The sequence below is a fragment of the Artemia sp. Qi Xiang Cuo genome, chromosome 6 (genome assembly GCF_049724085.1).
Source record: "Artemia sp. Qi Xiang Cuo chromosome 6, ASM4972408v1, whole genome shotgun sequence".
Taxonomy (NCBI): domain Eukaryota; kingdom Metazoa; phylum Arthropoda; class Branchiopoda; order Anostraca; family Artemiidae; genus Artemia; species Artemia sp. Qi Xiang Cuo.
In genome coordinates this window covers 78,696,334-78,709,742 of record NC_142799.1, presented here as the reverse complement: position 1 = coordinate 78,709,742, position 13,409 = coordinate 78,696,334, and the positions used below count along the sequence as shown (strand labels likewise).

At 35.9% G+C, this 13,409-nt stretch overlaps 1 protein-coding gene across 1 annotated transcript in view; it reads right to left on the bottom strand.

Annotated features, from left to right (window-relative positions):
- Positions 1–23: 23 nt before the first annotated feature.
- The window catches only part of LOC148951631 (BRCA1-associated RING domain protein 1-like), a 50,284-nt gene continuing 36,898 nt past the window's right edge, over positions 24–13,409 (bottom strand). Inside the window, exons 8-10 of the mRNA XM_089090392.1 lie at positions 11,821–11,927; positions 6,542–6,663; positions 24–686 (exon numbers count right to left, since the gene is read on the bottom strand). Of these exons, the coding sequence (XP_088946518.1) occupies positions 342–686; positions 6,542–6,663; positions 11,821–11,927 (574 nt within the window). The 3' untranslated portion in view covers positions 24–341. The remainder of the gene's footprint in view (positions 687–6,541; positions 6,664–11,820; positions 11,928–13,409) is intronic.

Sequence of the window (13,409 nt, the reverse complement as noted above, 5' to 3'; positions counted from 1 at the left end):
CTTTCTACAATTCCAAATGAATTTAAAAATAAGTTTAATGGTTTACTACCAACAAAGACATTACATTACAAAACTCCAAATTTCGGCAATATTAAAATGAAAATCAAAAGATTATTTAAATTTCCCTTAGGCAGAATACACAGGAATGGCTGTATGGATGTTCGGTTATAAGTATTGCCAAGAAAATACATAGATAAAAATCCCTCATTAACTATAGAGGGCGTAATACACCCAAAAAGAGAAAAATAGGATTCTTCGATATCAGCAGTATTCAACTTTGAATAAAACATACTTGGTTTCATACTACAGTTAACGAAAAAAAGCCATTAAATTTAAACATTTTATATAATATATTCCAGTTTCAGAATATCCATCAGTCTAAAATTTTCAACACTGTCAAGGAGCCAGTTTACTGGCAAAGTCTTAATATGGCACATTTTGTACTTCATTTCAGGAGCCCGAAAAGATGGGTCAAAAATTACAAAGTGGCAACACTGAAACACTTCTGAATCTGGACTGGCGTGGAAAGGAACAGTTCTTTCATTAGCAGAAATTCGCTCAGGATCCGGTGCTCGATTAAGTACAGTACCTTCACACTGTCGGATTAAATCAACTAGTTCTTCCTTCTTAAAGCGCTGAAAGTTGCCATGAAGATAGATATTACATCCTCTAAATAGTCCTGGCATCTGAAAGAAAAGTTTAAGACTTTTTAAAAATCAAAAAAAGCTAGACCTATGATGGTTGATTTTCCTCTATTTGTAATAAGCATTAAATAAACATATTGTAAAGAAGAAGAGTAAAAAAGTATAAAAATACAGTATAAAGAAGCATTCAGTATGAGGAGGTTTTGAGGGAAAAAGGGTGTTTTAGTTGATGCTTCTTCTCCAACATTGTAAATTTGCAATTTTGCACACGTTGAAGGAATTTAACCCTTGATTTTTAAAGGGTTCATCGTAACACTACCATGACAGGACTACAGGCTTCAATCTCGATTTATCGCAATTATATTTAATACAGCTGACAAAAAAAAGAAAAAGAGGTTAAACGATATACCGTAATCAATGAAAACAACGGTTGATTGATAAAACAACCAAAAAGTGATTTCGTGAACTTGTGACCCATAAATTTGCGAATAAATCCAAAGTGATTTCATGAATTTGTCACCAATTAATTCGCGACTAAAAACAAGAAGTGATTTCGTGAATTTGTGACCCATTAATTCGTGAATAAACCAAAAAGTGATTTCGTGAAGCTGTGACCCATTAATTCGAGAATAAAACCAAAAAGTCACTTCGTAAATTTGTGACCCATTAATTCGCGAATAAAACCAAAAAGTGAATTCGTGAATTTGTGACCCATTAATTCGCGACTAAAAACAAGAAGTGATTTCGTGAATTTGTGACCCATTAATTTGCGAATAAAACCAAAAAGTGATTTCGTGAAGTTGTGACCCATTAATTCGAGACTAAAAACAAAAAGTGATTTCGTGAATTTGTGACCCATTAATTCGTGAATAAACCAAAAAGTGATTTCGTGAATTTGTGACCCATTAATTCGCGAATAAAACCAAAAAGAGATTTCGTGAACTTGTGACCCATTAATTCGCGAACAAAACCAAAACGTGATTTCGTTAATTTGCGACCCATTAATTCGCGACTAAAAACAAAAAGTGATTTCGTGAATTTGTGACCCATTAATTCGCGACTAAAAACAAAAAGTGATTTCGTGAATTTGTGACCCATTAATTCGCGACTAAAAACAAAAGTGATTCCGTGAATTTGTGACCCATTAATTCGCAAATAAAACCAAAAAGTGATTTCGTGAAGCTGTGACCCATTAATTTCCGAATAAAACCAAAAAGTGAATTAGTGAAGTTGCGACCCATTAATTTACGACTAGAAACAAAAAGTGACTTCGTGAAGTTGTGACCCATTAATTCGCGACTAAAAACAAAAAGTGATTTCGTGAATTTGTGACCCATTAATTCGCGACTAAAAACAAAAAGTGATTACGTGAATTTGTGACCCATTAATTCGCAAATAAAACCAAAAAGTGATTTCGTGAAGCTGTGACCCATTAATTTCCGAATAAAACCAAAAAGTGATTTCATGAATTTGTGATCCATTAATTTGCGAATAAAATCAAAAAGTGATTTCGTGAAGTTGTGACCCATTAATTCGTGAATAAAACCAAAAAGTGACTTCGTGACCCATTAATTCGCGACTAAAAACAAAAAGTGATTTCGTGAATTTGTCCCCATTGATTTGCGAATAAAACCAAAAAGTGATTTCGTGAAGTTGTGACCCATTAATTCGTGAATAAAACCAAAATGTGATTTCGTGAAGCTGTGACCCATTAATTCGCGAAGAAATCCAAAAAGTAATTTTGTGAATTTGTGACTCATTAATTTACGAATAAAAACAAAAATGTTTTCTTGAAATTGTGACCCATTAATCCGCAACCATAATTCAAGGTTGATTTACCCCAAAATTAAATGAAAACAACGTGTTTTTGAAATATGGTCTTCGGCCTATTTTTATTTATAATAAGACCATTTATTTCCAGTATTTCAGGCCCAGTTCTTCCTTCTAGCAGTAAAAAATATTAAATAATACACAGTATATAGATGAGTTCTATAGGATGGGTTATTAGGAATAAACGGATAGCGACAGAGAACAAAAATATTAATCAATAAAAACATAAATCTTAAAATAAAAAACAATTTCTTAGACCAAATTACATTTTTCTTCATATATTAAATGAAATGAAAATATATAAATGACAGGTTACTTTTATTTAGGACAGCGAAAAAGAGATATATATATATATATATATATATATATATATATATATATATATATATATATATATATATATATACATATATATATATATATATATATATATATATATATATATATATATATATATATATATATATATATATATATATATATATATATGTATATATATATATATATATATATATATATATATATATATATATATATATATATATATATATATATATATATATATATATACATATACATATATATATATATATATATATATATATATATATATATATATATATATATATATATTATATATATATATATATATATATATATATATATATATATATATATATATATATATATATATATATATATATATGCATAATATATGTATGTTTATCAATGTCGTAATTAAGAGTTTTACTTTTTATTTATACAGCTTAATTTGTTTTTATTTATCCAATATATGATTTATATATAGTTATTTTACTTACCCAATTTATCCAGAATGTATTTTAGTTACCCAATAAAACACCGATCTCAGGTAGAGTTCTAGCTGAGGGGCTTCTTGATATCTCAGAAAACAGCCAAGTCACGTGAACGAAACTTACAGAAATGAATTCATGGCCAAAAAATACCATAGGAAGGTGTTACAAAGCTAGCATTTCTACCTTTTCCTTATTTTTAGGGCTTAGACCAGAAGATCAAAGGCTCTTTTGCGAATAGACTTCCTGTACTTAATGGTTTTCGTGCGAATTATAATGTAATTTTTATACAAGAACATTTCCTAATTAAGTATAGTGTAAATTTACTTAAGCTGCAGGAGTCTTTGTCTTACGATGTACCTGCTCAACAGGGTAAGAATAGAGGCAGGCCGTCAGGGGGCCTCCGGACTTTTGTATGTGTTTCCCTTTCCTCTAGCCTCTTCGAAACAAGTGATCACTTCTTGGCTGTCCGAGTTCATGGATGTGCATTTATTAACGTTTATTTACCTACTGATTATTGTAGTGATGAGTCCGAGCGTCGTTTTGCTATATCGTGTGAGAAATTAGGTTCGTACCTTGATAAAGTTAAGCGTTTAGGGCTGTCGTGTATAGTAGCTGGAGACTTTAATTGTAATTTAACGGAAAGGGATAGCCAAGAATCGCCGCGAACAATCCTCATTAGGGGTATATTTGGTGATTGGGTTAGAGTGGCTCATAAGGATTCCAATTTTACTTACATTCACACATCATCTCATACATCTAATCTGGATCACATCGCGATATCTTGCAACCTCAAGACGAAAGAAGTTTCTGTATTGAGTGAATACCAGCTATCGGACCATTTTCCCATTTCATCTTCCATTACAATTCACACACCACCCCAGCATACACACCAAACTAATCCTCCAACACCTCCACTTTCGCGTGATTGTTTGAAAATCAATAGTGAACTTTCAATTCTTCTTCGGATTTTATCGTAAATAAAATTCGAGTACCGTTTTTCATCTTCAACAGATTTCAGATAATTTATCGAAAAAAGAAACACGCCTTAGCCTGGACATGTATTCTGCCGAGATTTGCCATGCCCTTCGTTTTGTCGAGAGCCAAGCAGTTCCTCTCCAAAGAAATCGCAAGTTGCTTTTCAACGGAAGATGCTTGTCGATCGGAACTCTGTTAGAGCCAGATATGACCGTGCACTACTCTTCAAATTTGTTTCCCATTCACGTAACCACGCTCCCTCTGTGCATCCCTCTGATATTCTTGACGATGAATGGTATGCTCACTTTGAATCGGATTTTTCGTTTCCCGATCCCCATCTTCACGATCAGTATGATAAAAAATTAGACACCTTCTTAGTTTCTTCGCCGAAAACCCATTACACCGTGACGACTCGTGCAATAGAAAAAGCAACCCAAAAATTATAGTGGAAGTCTTCCAGCGGCTTTGAATGTGTGGGAGCTATGCATCTAAAGAACGGAAGCCCTCTTTTAACCCAACACCTCACACTGCTAATGCAGATGATATCCACTCATGCGCTGTGCCCTCAACATTCTGTATCGGTGACCTTACTCCGATCCCAAAAAAGGGAAAAGCAATACCCCAGTGTACCTCGTTTCGGCCCATCACCGTCGCAACCTCTCTTTGTAAGCTTTTCAAGCTTCTCTTTAGGGATGAACTCGAAGCAACGTACTATACACTTCCAAATCAACTTGCCTTCAAACGAGGAACTGGTCTTGCTGACACTCTCACTATAGTAGCAAATACTCTTATTGATGTCGATTCTGCGGGAGAAAGTCTAGTTCTTGCTGGCCACGACGTAAGACGCGCATTTGACTCACTCATTCACTCTGCAATGTTTCTTAAAGCTGGTAGGCGTGGAATGAGCCCGGATATAATTCGTATATTTAGGGATATGTATACACGGATATCCATTCAACTGCAACTTCCACCAGATAAAAATTTGCCTCCGATTCCTTGGAAAAGGCTCATACCAGTCTTACAGGGCGCTCGACAAGATGCAGTTTCTTCCTCCAATTTCATCAATTATTACATCCTTGAGGCTCAAGACCAATGCCCCTGCTCTTTAAGCTCTTTAATTTTGGCATCTATTAATCTGTCGTTTGTGTGCTACGCGGATGATATTCTGAATCTCAGTCGTACGCTACAGCGAATCAGTGAAATCTTTGCTATCCTTCAAGATGAATACCTCAAGGTTGGGCTTCAGTTCAATTCAGCGAAGTCCGAAATAGTTCTTTTCAACTGGAAGAGTCCTACAACCACTTCAATAGCACTTGGGAACTCAACGGTTCAGCCTGCTGGTCATATAGTAGACTTAGGGCTCCCCATCGGGTCCTCTTTACGTGACACAAGATCTCTTCTCATCGAGCATTTTAACCGTCAAATTTAAGCCTTTTACGCCTCTATTGTCACTTGGAAGTTCCACTTCAATCGTCATCTCTTAGCTAGCCTGTTCAATGCAGTAGCCCTCCTCCATATATTGTACATTGCCCCATTTTGGAAAATATTTACAAAATCTGAAAAGTCACAAATCCGTTTGCTGTTTTTCCGTTTTACAAAATATTTACTACATCTACCACCTTGGCACAGGAACTCACCTATAGTTAAAAAATACAAAATTGTAGACCCGATATAGCTATATCTCGAATTATTGGAAAACACAATAGAAAAGTAGCCGCTCATGAGCTAGGCCCACTTCTAGTGCAATAGCTTCGTCTGCTGTTGATTTATTTATATATTTTTTTTTTTATTTTTTTATATATATATATTTATGTTTGAATATCTTCATGTTGTATGTGTGTATTTACACTTGCTTTGTTTGGTTTTGTTCTTATTTTATCCTGGGAATTGCTTCGCTTTGATTTTTTTCTTATTCTTATTCTATCCTTGATTTATTTATAATTGAAGTTCTTCATTGGTTTTTAATGGTTTTGTCGATATTTGTCTCGTAATATTGTTTTCTTTTCTTTTTTTTCTCATTTTGCTCCGACCTTTTCAAGTTTTTGTAGACGGGTTTTCAGTTAATAAATAAATAAATTGTGTTGTTTCAGCAAGATATTAAGCCATACCAGGATTTTTTCCCTAAATTTAAGGAATATATTTTCAAATATTTAAAACATTATAAATCAAGATTGGCAAAGGTTTGGGGTTCAAAACACTTTCCTTGTCCATTATTTGAGCAGTACCTTGGTTATTCAGAATTAGATTATTTTTATTAATTAATTACCAAACAATTACCTGATATTCAGAATTCCTTCGCGCCCTTGCCACTGCATCCTTTGACTCTGAACCAGCAATCCCATCCACCTCAAACAAAGCCGGATCAAGAATTTCGTTCTTTTTGCTTGACTCTCTTATCCCTTTAATTAAAAAAAAAGAAATAAATAATATATAGAGATGGATTCAGCATTAACATAAAGAAATAACACTTTTGGGTACTTATCTGTTATGGCGACCACACTCAAATTCTTAATCCATTGACGCACTGTAGAACCATTTTTTTTCGCTAGTTTCAGCTTAGCGTGAGGTAAGTCAAAGACAAGTGACAACATAAACAGGAAATATATAATTTGGGCAGGGACGTACGCAGGGGGGGGGGGGCCCCGGGCCCGGCCCCCCTGAAATCTCACTATTATTTTCATTTTCCCATAATTTTCTGATTTTTCTCACAGAATAATGGGTTTGAAGGATTTGGCCCCCCCCCCAAAACAAATTGCCCCCATCCCCCCCCCCCCCCCCGAAACAAATTCCTGCGTACGTGCCTGAATTTGGGCTATATATTTGCACATTAGGGGGATCAGATAAAGTATCTAGACAAAGTTAGAAAACAATTCTCACTTCATAATATGCAGAATAATTGTACCTAATACATTTTGCATGCAGACCCGCTATACTTTACCCCCCCCCCCCTTGTGTGCAAATATATAGCCCAAATAATTTCTTAAACCACACTGCTTTTCCATTTACAAGAGAAAGATTAAGAGAGAAAAAACAGGTTTAATTTAAAAAAAAGCAGTGACAGGCGTACTGAAACGTACTAAAAACAAAAGCAACAAAACAGCATTAATTAATTAAAAAATCTGAATATTTCGACTCCACATCCGGGAGCCTTTAATAACTGAAAAAAAGGAAAAAAACCTAGTTAGTCATCTAAAGAAAAAGACAAAGAACAACACAAAGTTAGATTTAAGCTTAAAAAAGTTAGATTTTGGGACAGATGACGAACACTAAATTCTTTCTAATTCTGAAACGCTAAAGCAAATTGTGTTTACAAATCAAATCCATATAAACCGTATAAAATGGATGATTCTTTGATGTATTAACAGGAAGGAGGAACCGAATTCACGTCAAACTTTTTTAACTCAATTGTTATTGCTTATTTGACCCCTCATCAGGGTCGTTGTACCGAACCTAACCAGAAGCCATGCAATCAAGAAGAAGCTCACATTATCTGCAGTTAGAAGACAATCAACAACGAGAATCAATATATACAAGTCTGCCGCGACAATCAACAACGAGAATCAATATATACAAGTCTACCCTCTATAGGACAACTGTGACAGGGCGCAAGATCTAGATCTATGGACAGCGGCCTCTGCAAAGGACTTCCTCGACCCTTTTGGGCTACCTGCAAGACTGGGAACCTTGTGGTCAACACTATCCCCACTTGAGGAGTGGCGCCTCTCGAGGAAATTATAGCCTAGTAAACAACATAGTTTTTACACTGGATTCTGATTAATGGATAATTCTTCTGGGTTTGGTCTGTTTTGGTGGGTGTTTTCGGGCTGAAAACCTCTTCCTAGCTAATTTATCGATTATGGCTTACCTCTCCGTAGTAGCATAATATTTGTAAGCATGAATATATATGGTGTTTTCATTGGGAGATCTTAACGGCCAGGTCGGTAGAAATAGGGATAGATGGTATTCTAGCCAAGGTAACTTCGGTGTAGGAAAAGAAAATAGTAGGCTACAGACTGCTGCAATTTTGTAAGCATGACAATTTAGTTTTGACCAATAAGGTGTTTGGTCATAAAATGGCCTATAAGTTAACATGGTATTCACGTGATGGTAAGACAGCTAATCTTAGTAATTACGTTATTGTATACCGAAGACTGGCCGGATTAATACAAAATACTAGGACAAATTGCAGTGCTGTTACTGACTTGAAAAGTAAGCATCACCATCTGGTAGTGTCTAGGGTTAATTTAAAGCTGACGTTTCGGAAGGGTAACTACCTCCCGGGAAGTTATGGATTCGGTAGAGTCCAGGATTTGAGTTCCAAAATAGTAATGACTACAGACTGCTGCAATTTTGTAAGCATGACAATTTAGTTTTGACCAATAAGGTGTTTGGTCATAAAATGGCCTATAAGTTAACATGGTATTCACGTGATGGTAAGACAGCAAAACTTATTGATTATGTTATTTTAAACCGAAAACTGGCAGGATCAATACAAGATACTAGGGTATATAGGAGTCCTGTTGTTGATGTTAAAAGTAAAGACCACCATCTAGTAGTGTCTAGGGTTAATTTAAAGCTGAAATTTCGGAAGGGTAACTACCTCCCGAGAAGTTATGATGTTGGTAGACTCCAGGATTTGAGAGAAACTTTCCAAGAACAATTGAATACTAAACTAGAGATTTTAAAATTTGACACTTCGGAAAATGGATGGACTAATTTTAGGAAAACAATTTGTGAAGTTGTTGATGGTGTCTTAGGGAAGAAAGTTAGGAGAGCAGCTAGGAATATTAGTAGAGTAGAGTAAAAAGGCTTTATGTTCAACAGACAGGAGAAGGGACTCGTACAAGAATTATCCGAGTGATGGATCATATGAAAACAAAAAGAATGTAAAGAAACTGGAGAAAGCATTAAAATATAAACTAAGGAGGTGTGGAGTGTAGGCCATGGATGAAATTGCCGAGGATCTGGAAGATGCAGCTAGACGGCATAATAGTAAAATATTTTATTGGCATGTTAGTAAATTGAGAGGGAGTAGTCAGTCCGGACTTGTCCCAGTTAAAGATAGGAACGGGGCCACAATTAATGATAAGGAAAGAGCTAAAGAGAGATGGGCAGAACTTTTTGAAATTGTTTTAAACCGAGATAGAGTTGGAGGAAAAGATACAGAGGAAAATGAAAAAGTTTGTGATACCTTGGACGTGAAGGAAGATCTTTTTTTTGAGGAAGGATTAGCGACAGTACTAAAAAGATTAAAAACAATAAGGCTCCAGCTGTTGATAGTGTAGTAAATGAGTTTCTTAAATATGGTGGTTTTGAGATTAGAAATAAGTTACTGCAGATTATGAATATGCTTATTTAAAAAGGGGAAGTACCTGACGATTTTAGGAAAAACCTTAATTAAACCACTGCATAAGAAAGGTGATAAGAGTGAGTGTGGTAATTATCGAGGCCTTAGTCTAGTCTCTGTTGGTAGCAAATGACTTAATAATATGATACTTTTTAGACTGAGAGATGCTGTAGACAAAGTTATAAGAGAAGAACAGTGCGATTTTAGAACAGTTAAAGGATATGTCAACCAAATTTTCACTCTTAGGCTAATAATTGAGAAATGCCGGAGTTATCAAACACCTTTGATACTCATTTTTATAGATTATGAGCAAGCGTTCGATTCTGTTGATAAAAGAGCTTTAGCAAAGATCTTATATTTATATGGTATGCCAGACAATACATTAAAGTGATTAGTGCTATGTATGAGAATAACACTGCTTCGGTTAAGGTAGGAAATGAGGTTTTCAGCTGGTTTCGTATTAAATCAGGAGTTAATCAGGGTTGTGTTCTATCCCCCTTTATATGGATCAGTTTGATGAATTTTGTCTTAAGGAGCACAGGAAAGGCAATGGGAGACCACATAATCAAATCGGGTGGAAAAACTCTTCTGGACTTAGATTATGCTGATGATTTAAGTATCCTAGATGAAAGTGTGAGCAGAATGAATGAACGTTTAGAGGTTTTGCAAGCTCAGGGAGCTAGAAGAAGTTTAAAAATTAATGTTAGGAAGACTAAGTGACTAAGGATAGGAATAAGTGAAGATGAAAAGGTGACGTTGGGTAACAAAAAATAAATCAGGTGAACAGCTTCACTTACCTTGGTAGTATTATTAGTAAAGACCGTGGAAGCAGTTTGGAAGAATAGGAAGACGAGTCTGCCAACCAAGATTATTATATTGGAAGCTACAGTGATGACAGTGGTCAACTATGGTTCTGAAGCCTGGGATTTTCTCTAGCTAGATTTGCTAGATGTTTTCCAGAGAAATTGCATACGGATCGTCGTGGGTACCGGGCTGACTGAACGTATTTCAAACAGTAGGCTGTACGAAAAGTGAGGGTCAATCCCACTTTCTAGAGCTATAATGAGAGAAAGATTGAGATGGCTAGGGCACGTTTTGCGGATGAAGGATGACACATTGCCGAGGATTGTCCTTTTCGGCCAACCGTCTAGGGCTAAACAGAAAGCAGGTCATCCGCGGTTGGGGTGGGTGGATGTCACAAAGAAATATTTAAAGGAAATGGGAACTACCTGGGAGGATGTAAAGAGAGAAGCTTTGAAAAGATTACGATGGAGGAGGACCACGCGTAGCTGTGTTGGCCTCAGGCGGCTTGGTGCTGCGGTGACTTTTTAGTAGTAGTGGTAGTTGCTCCCTTGATTTATCACTAAATCTCCATATTGAGTAGGAGAAAGAACTTATTAAATGCCAAAAATGAATTAAGTCCACTTTTTATTATCTTTTCAAAACTTTAGAAGCAGTGGATAAAATAGCAACAAGTCTATAGTTCTTCAGCTGTCCTAGACGAGTGGTTGGCACGCTGGACTTGAAATCGTTTGTCCGCGAGAACAAGGTTTCGAGTCCTGGTGTTGCTGATTGTTCGTTTGGAGCGGAGGTCAGTGGCATGACTCTGTAAGCTTAACCAGAGTCAGCTCACCTCCAAATGAGTATCTGGAGGAATCCGAGGAAGGTAAACAGGAAGGGTGCGCGAAAGCCTGCCACCCCCCCCCCCCCAACTCCCATTCCCATTGTATTTTTTAGAAACGAGTTACAAATATATAAAAGCGGCAAAAAAAGCAAACCAGCTAAATTTTTAAACTGAAAAATACATCTAACGTCACATACAATTAAAAAGTGCATTTTTATAACTCATTGCAGTATCAAGTGGCCTGAGGCCAACATAGCTGCGAACGCTCATCTTCCAACCCAATATATTCAAAGCTTCATTCCTTAACGGTTCAACGTGGCAACACTGACGAAAATCTATTACTGCCTTAAAAACTTCATAGTTTTCAAGAAGCCAAAGAAAAAATCGTAGAAAATCACAGCTTTCTGTGAAAATAATTCTATTATGACGCCCTTGGTGCTCTATTAATTATTACTAAAAAAAAAAAAATCAAAAAAATCGAGGAGTTCAGAGGATGACCGAGAGTATTATTGCTATTTTTAATCAATTCTGTTTCTGTATATAGCTGTAAATGAACATCAAACAAAAAAGATAAAAATGACTTACAAGATTCCTCAACAATCCACAGACCTTTCGCAATAGCTATATAGATCTCGACTGATGCTTCAACACAACCATGGCTTGCTCGGACAACTAAGTGGGTCACTTTATCACTAAAACATAATACAAAGTAGTAAAATAACAAGTCAAAACAGGCTAAGTATTAAGCATATAAAATTACCCCCCCCCCCTCCCAGAGACAACAAAAAATGTTTTTTACAGCCATTGAATAACCAAAAAGTACGTATTTTTATATAACTACCGGAGTTTTATGCGATTGTCATCGATTTTGTAGAGTAGTTCCGACCTAGAGACCCTCCCCCTATCCTCTAGATACAGCCTTAAATTTATCAACATCGATGTGATCAGATATCGTACTTCTTTTCAAACAATTAAAGATTAATTAAGCAAGGCTGGATTTAAATCACCCCTATATTTTTTTTTTCGGGGAGACAGAGATTTACGGGGAAATTTCCCGAAATTCGGGGATAGTGGAAGCTCTGAACAGACGGCAACTGATGAGTGGTGCCGAAGTGATGCCAAAAGTGATGCAAGAAAGAGATGATACCGAGCTCTCAGCTGCCATTCTTGGGAGACATCTGGCAGTTAATAAGTTGCTACGGAATTCCTGTATTGTTTTAAAATCAATTTTCTGTGAACAGGCAGCGCAGCAGTAGAGTGCCCCTGGCACTTGGACGATAAATCAGATAAGTCCAGTTTTTGTTAAGAAACAAAAATCGCTGGGTTTTTTTGCGCCCCTTGGCATTGTGCGCCCCTATGCTCGGGCCTAGTGGGCTATGTGTAAATCCCGGTCCGTAAGTAAGAGAGTATGGAAAACTGATTGAAGAAAACTCAAACTTGTCTGTGAGAAAAAAAAGCATCTAGCGATACTTAGCAAAATTAAGAATTTTACATAAAAAATTAATTACAAATATTCTTTTTCTTTTATTTATTTTTCTTTAGCTTTACACCGGGCCAAAGAAGAAGATAAAGTACTTTTGTGAGAACCACCAAGTATATATTCTTGTCTATATATTTTTAAAACTTAGCCTGTGTTCTGCACATTTGCCTAGCCCAACTATCGAACTGAAACTTATTAGCAAGTTAGAGCTATTATCCTAGTTAGGCTTCATGGGCACCAGGACCCAAAATAAATTAAACTCATGTCATCACAGCAATACCCAGAAGAGTTTGTCAGATCTCACCCAAACTTAGTCCCTTATGTCCCTTTTCCTTTAATTAGTGCTTTCAGTGACTTCCTTTCAAAACCCTTGTCTGTTATTTTCAATGAAATTACTGAGCCTGGCCAATATCCGGAAATTTGAAAACAAGGTTTCATAACCCCCTTGAAAAAGAAAGACGGAAAACCTGGTTTTAAAGGTGTTCGTCCTATTTCACTCACTCCTATATTCTCTAAACTATATGAAAGATTCCTTAAAGCCTAAAGGAAAAACTGCCTAAAGGAAAAAATCCTACCTCTCACTGACCTTAGATAATACGGGAACATCAAATCCACTTCTACTTCCGATTACATTGTTTTTCTTATTGAGACAATTGGAAAAATTCTCGAAACCCCTAATTGCTGGCAAAATTTA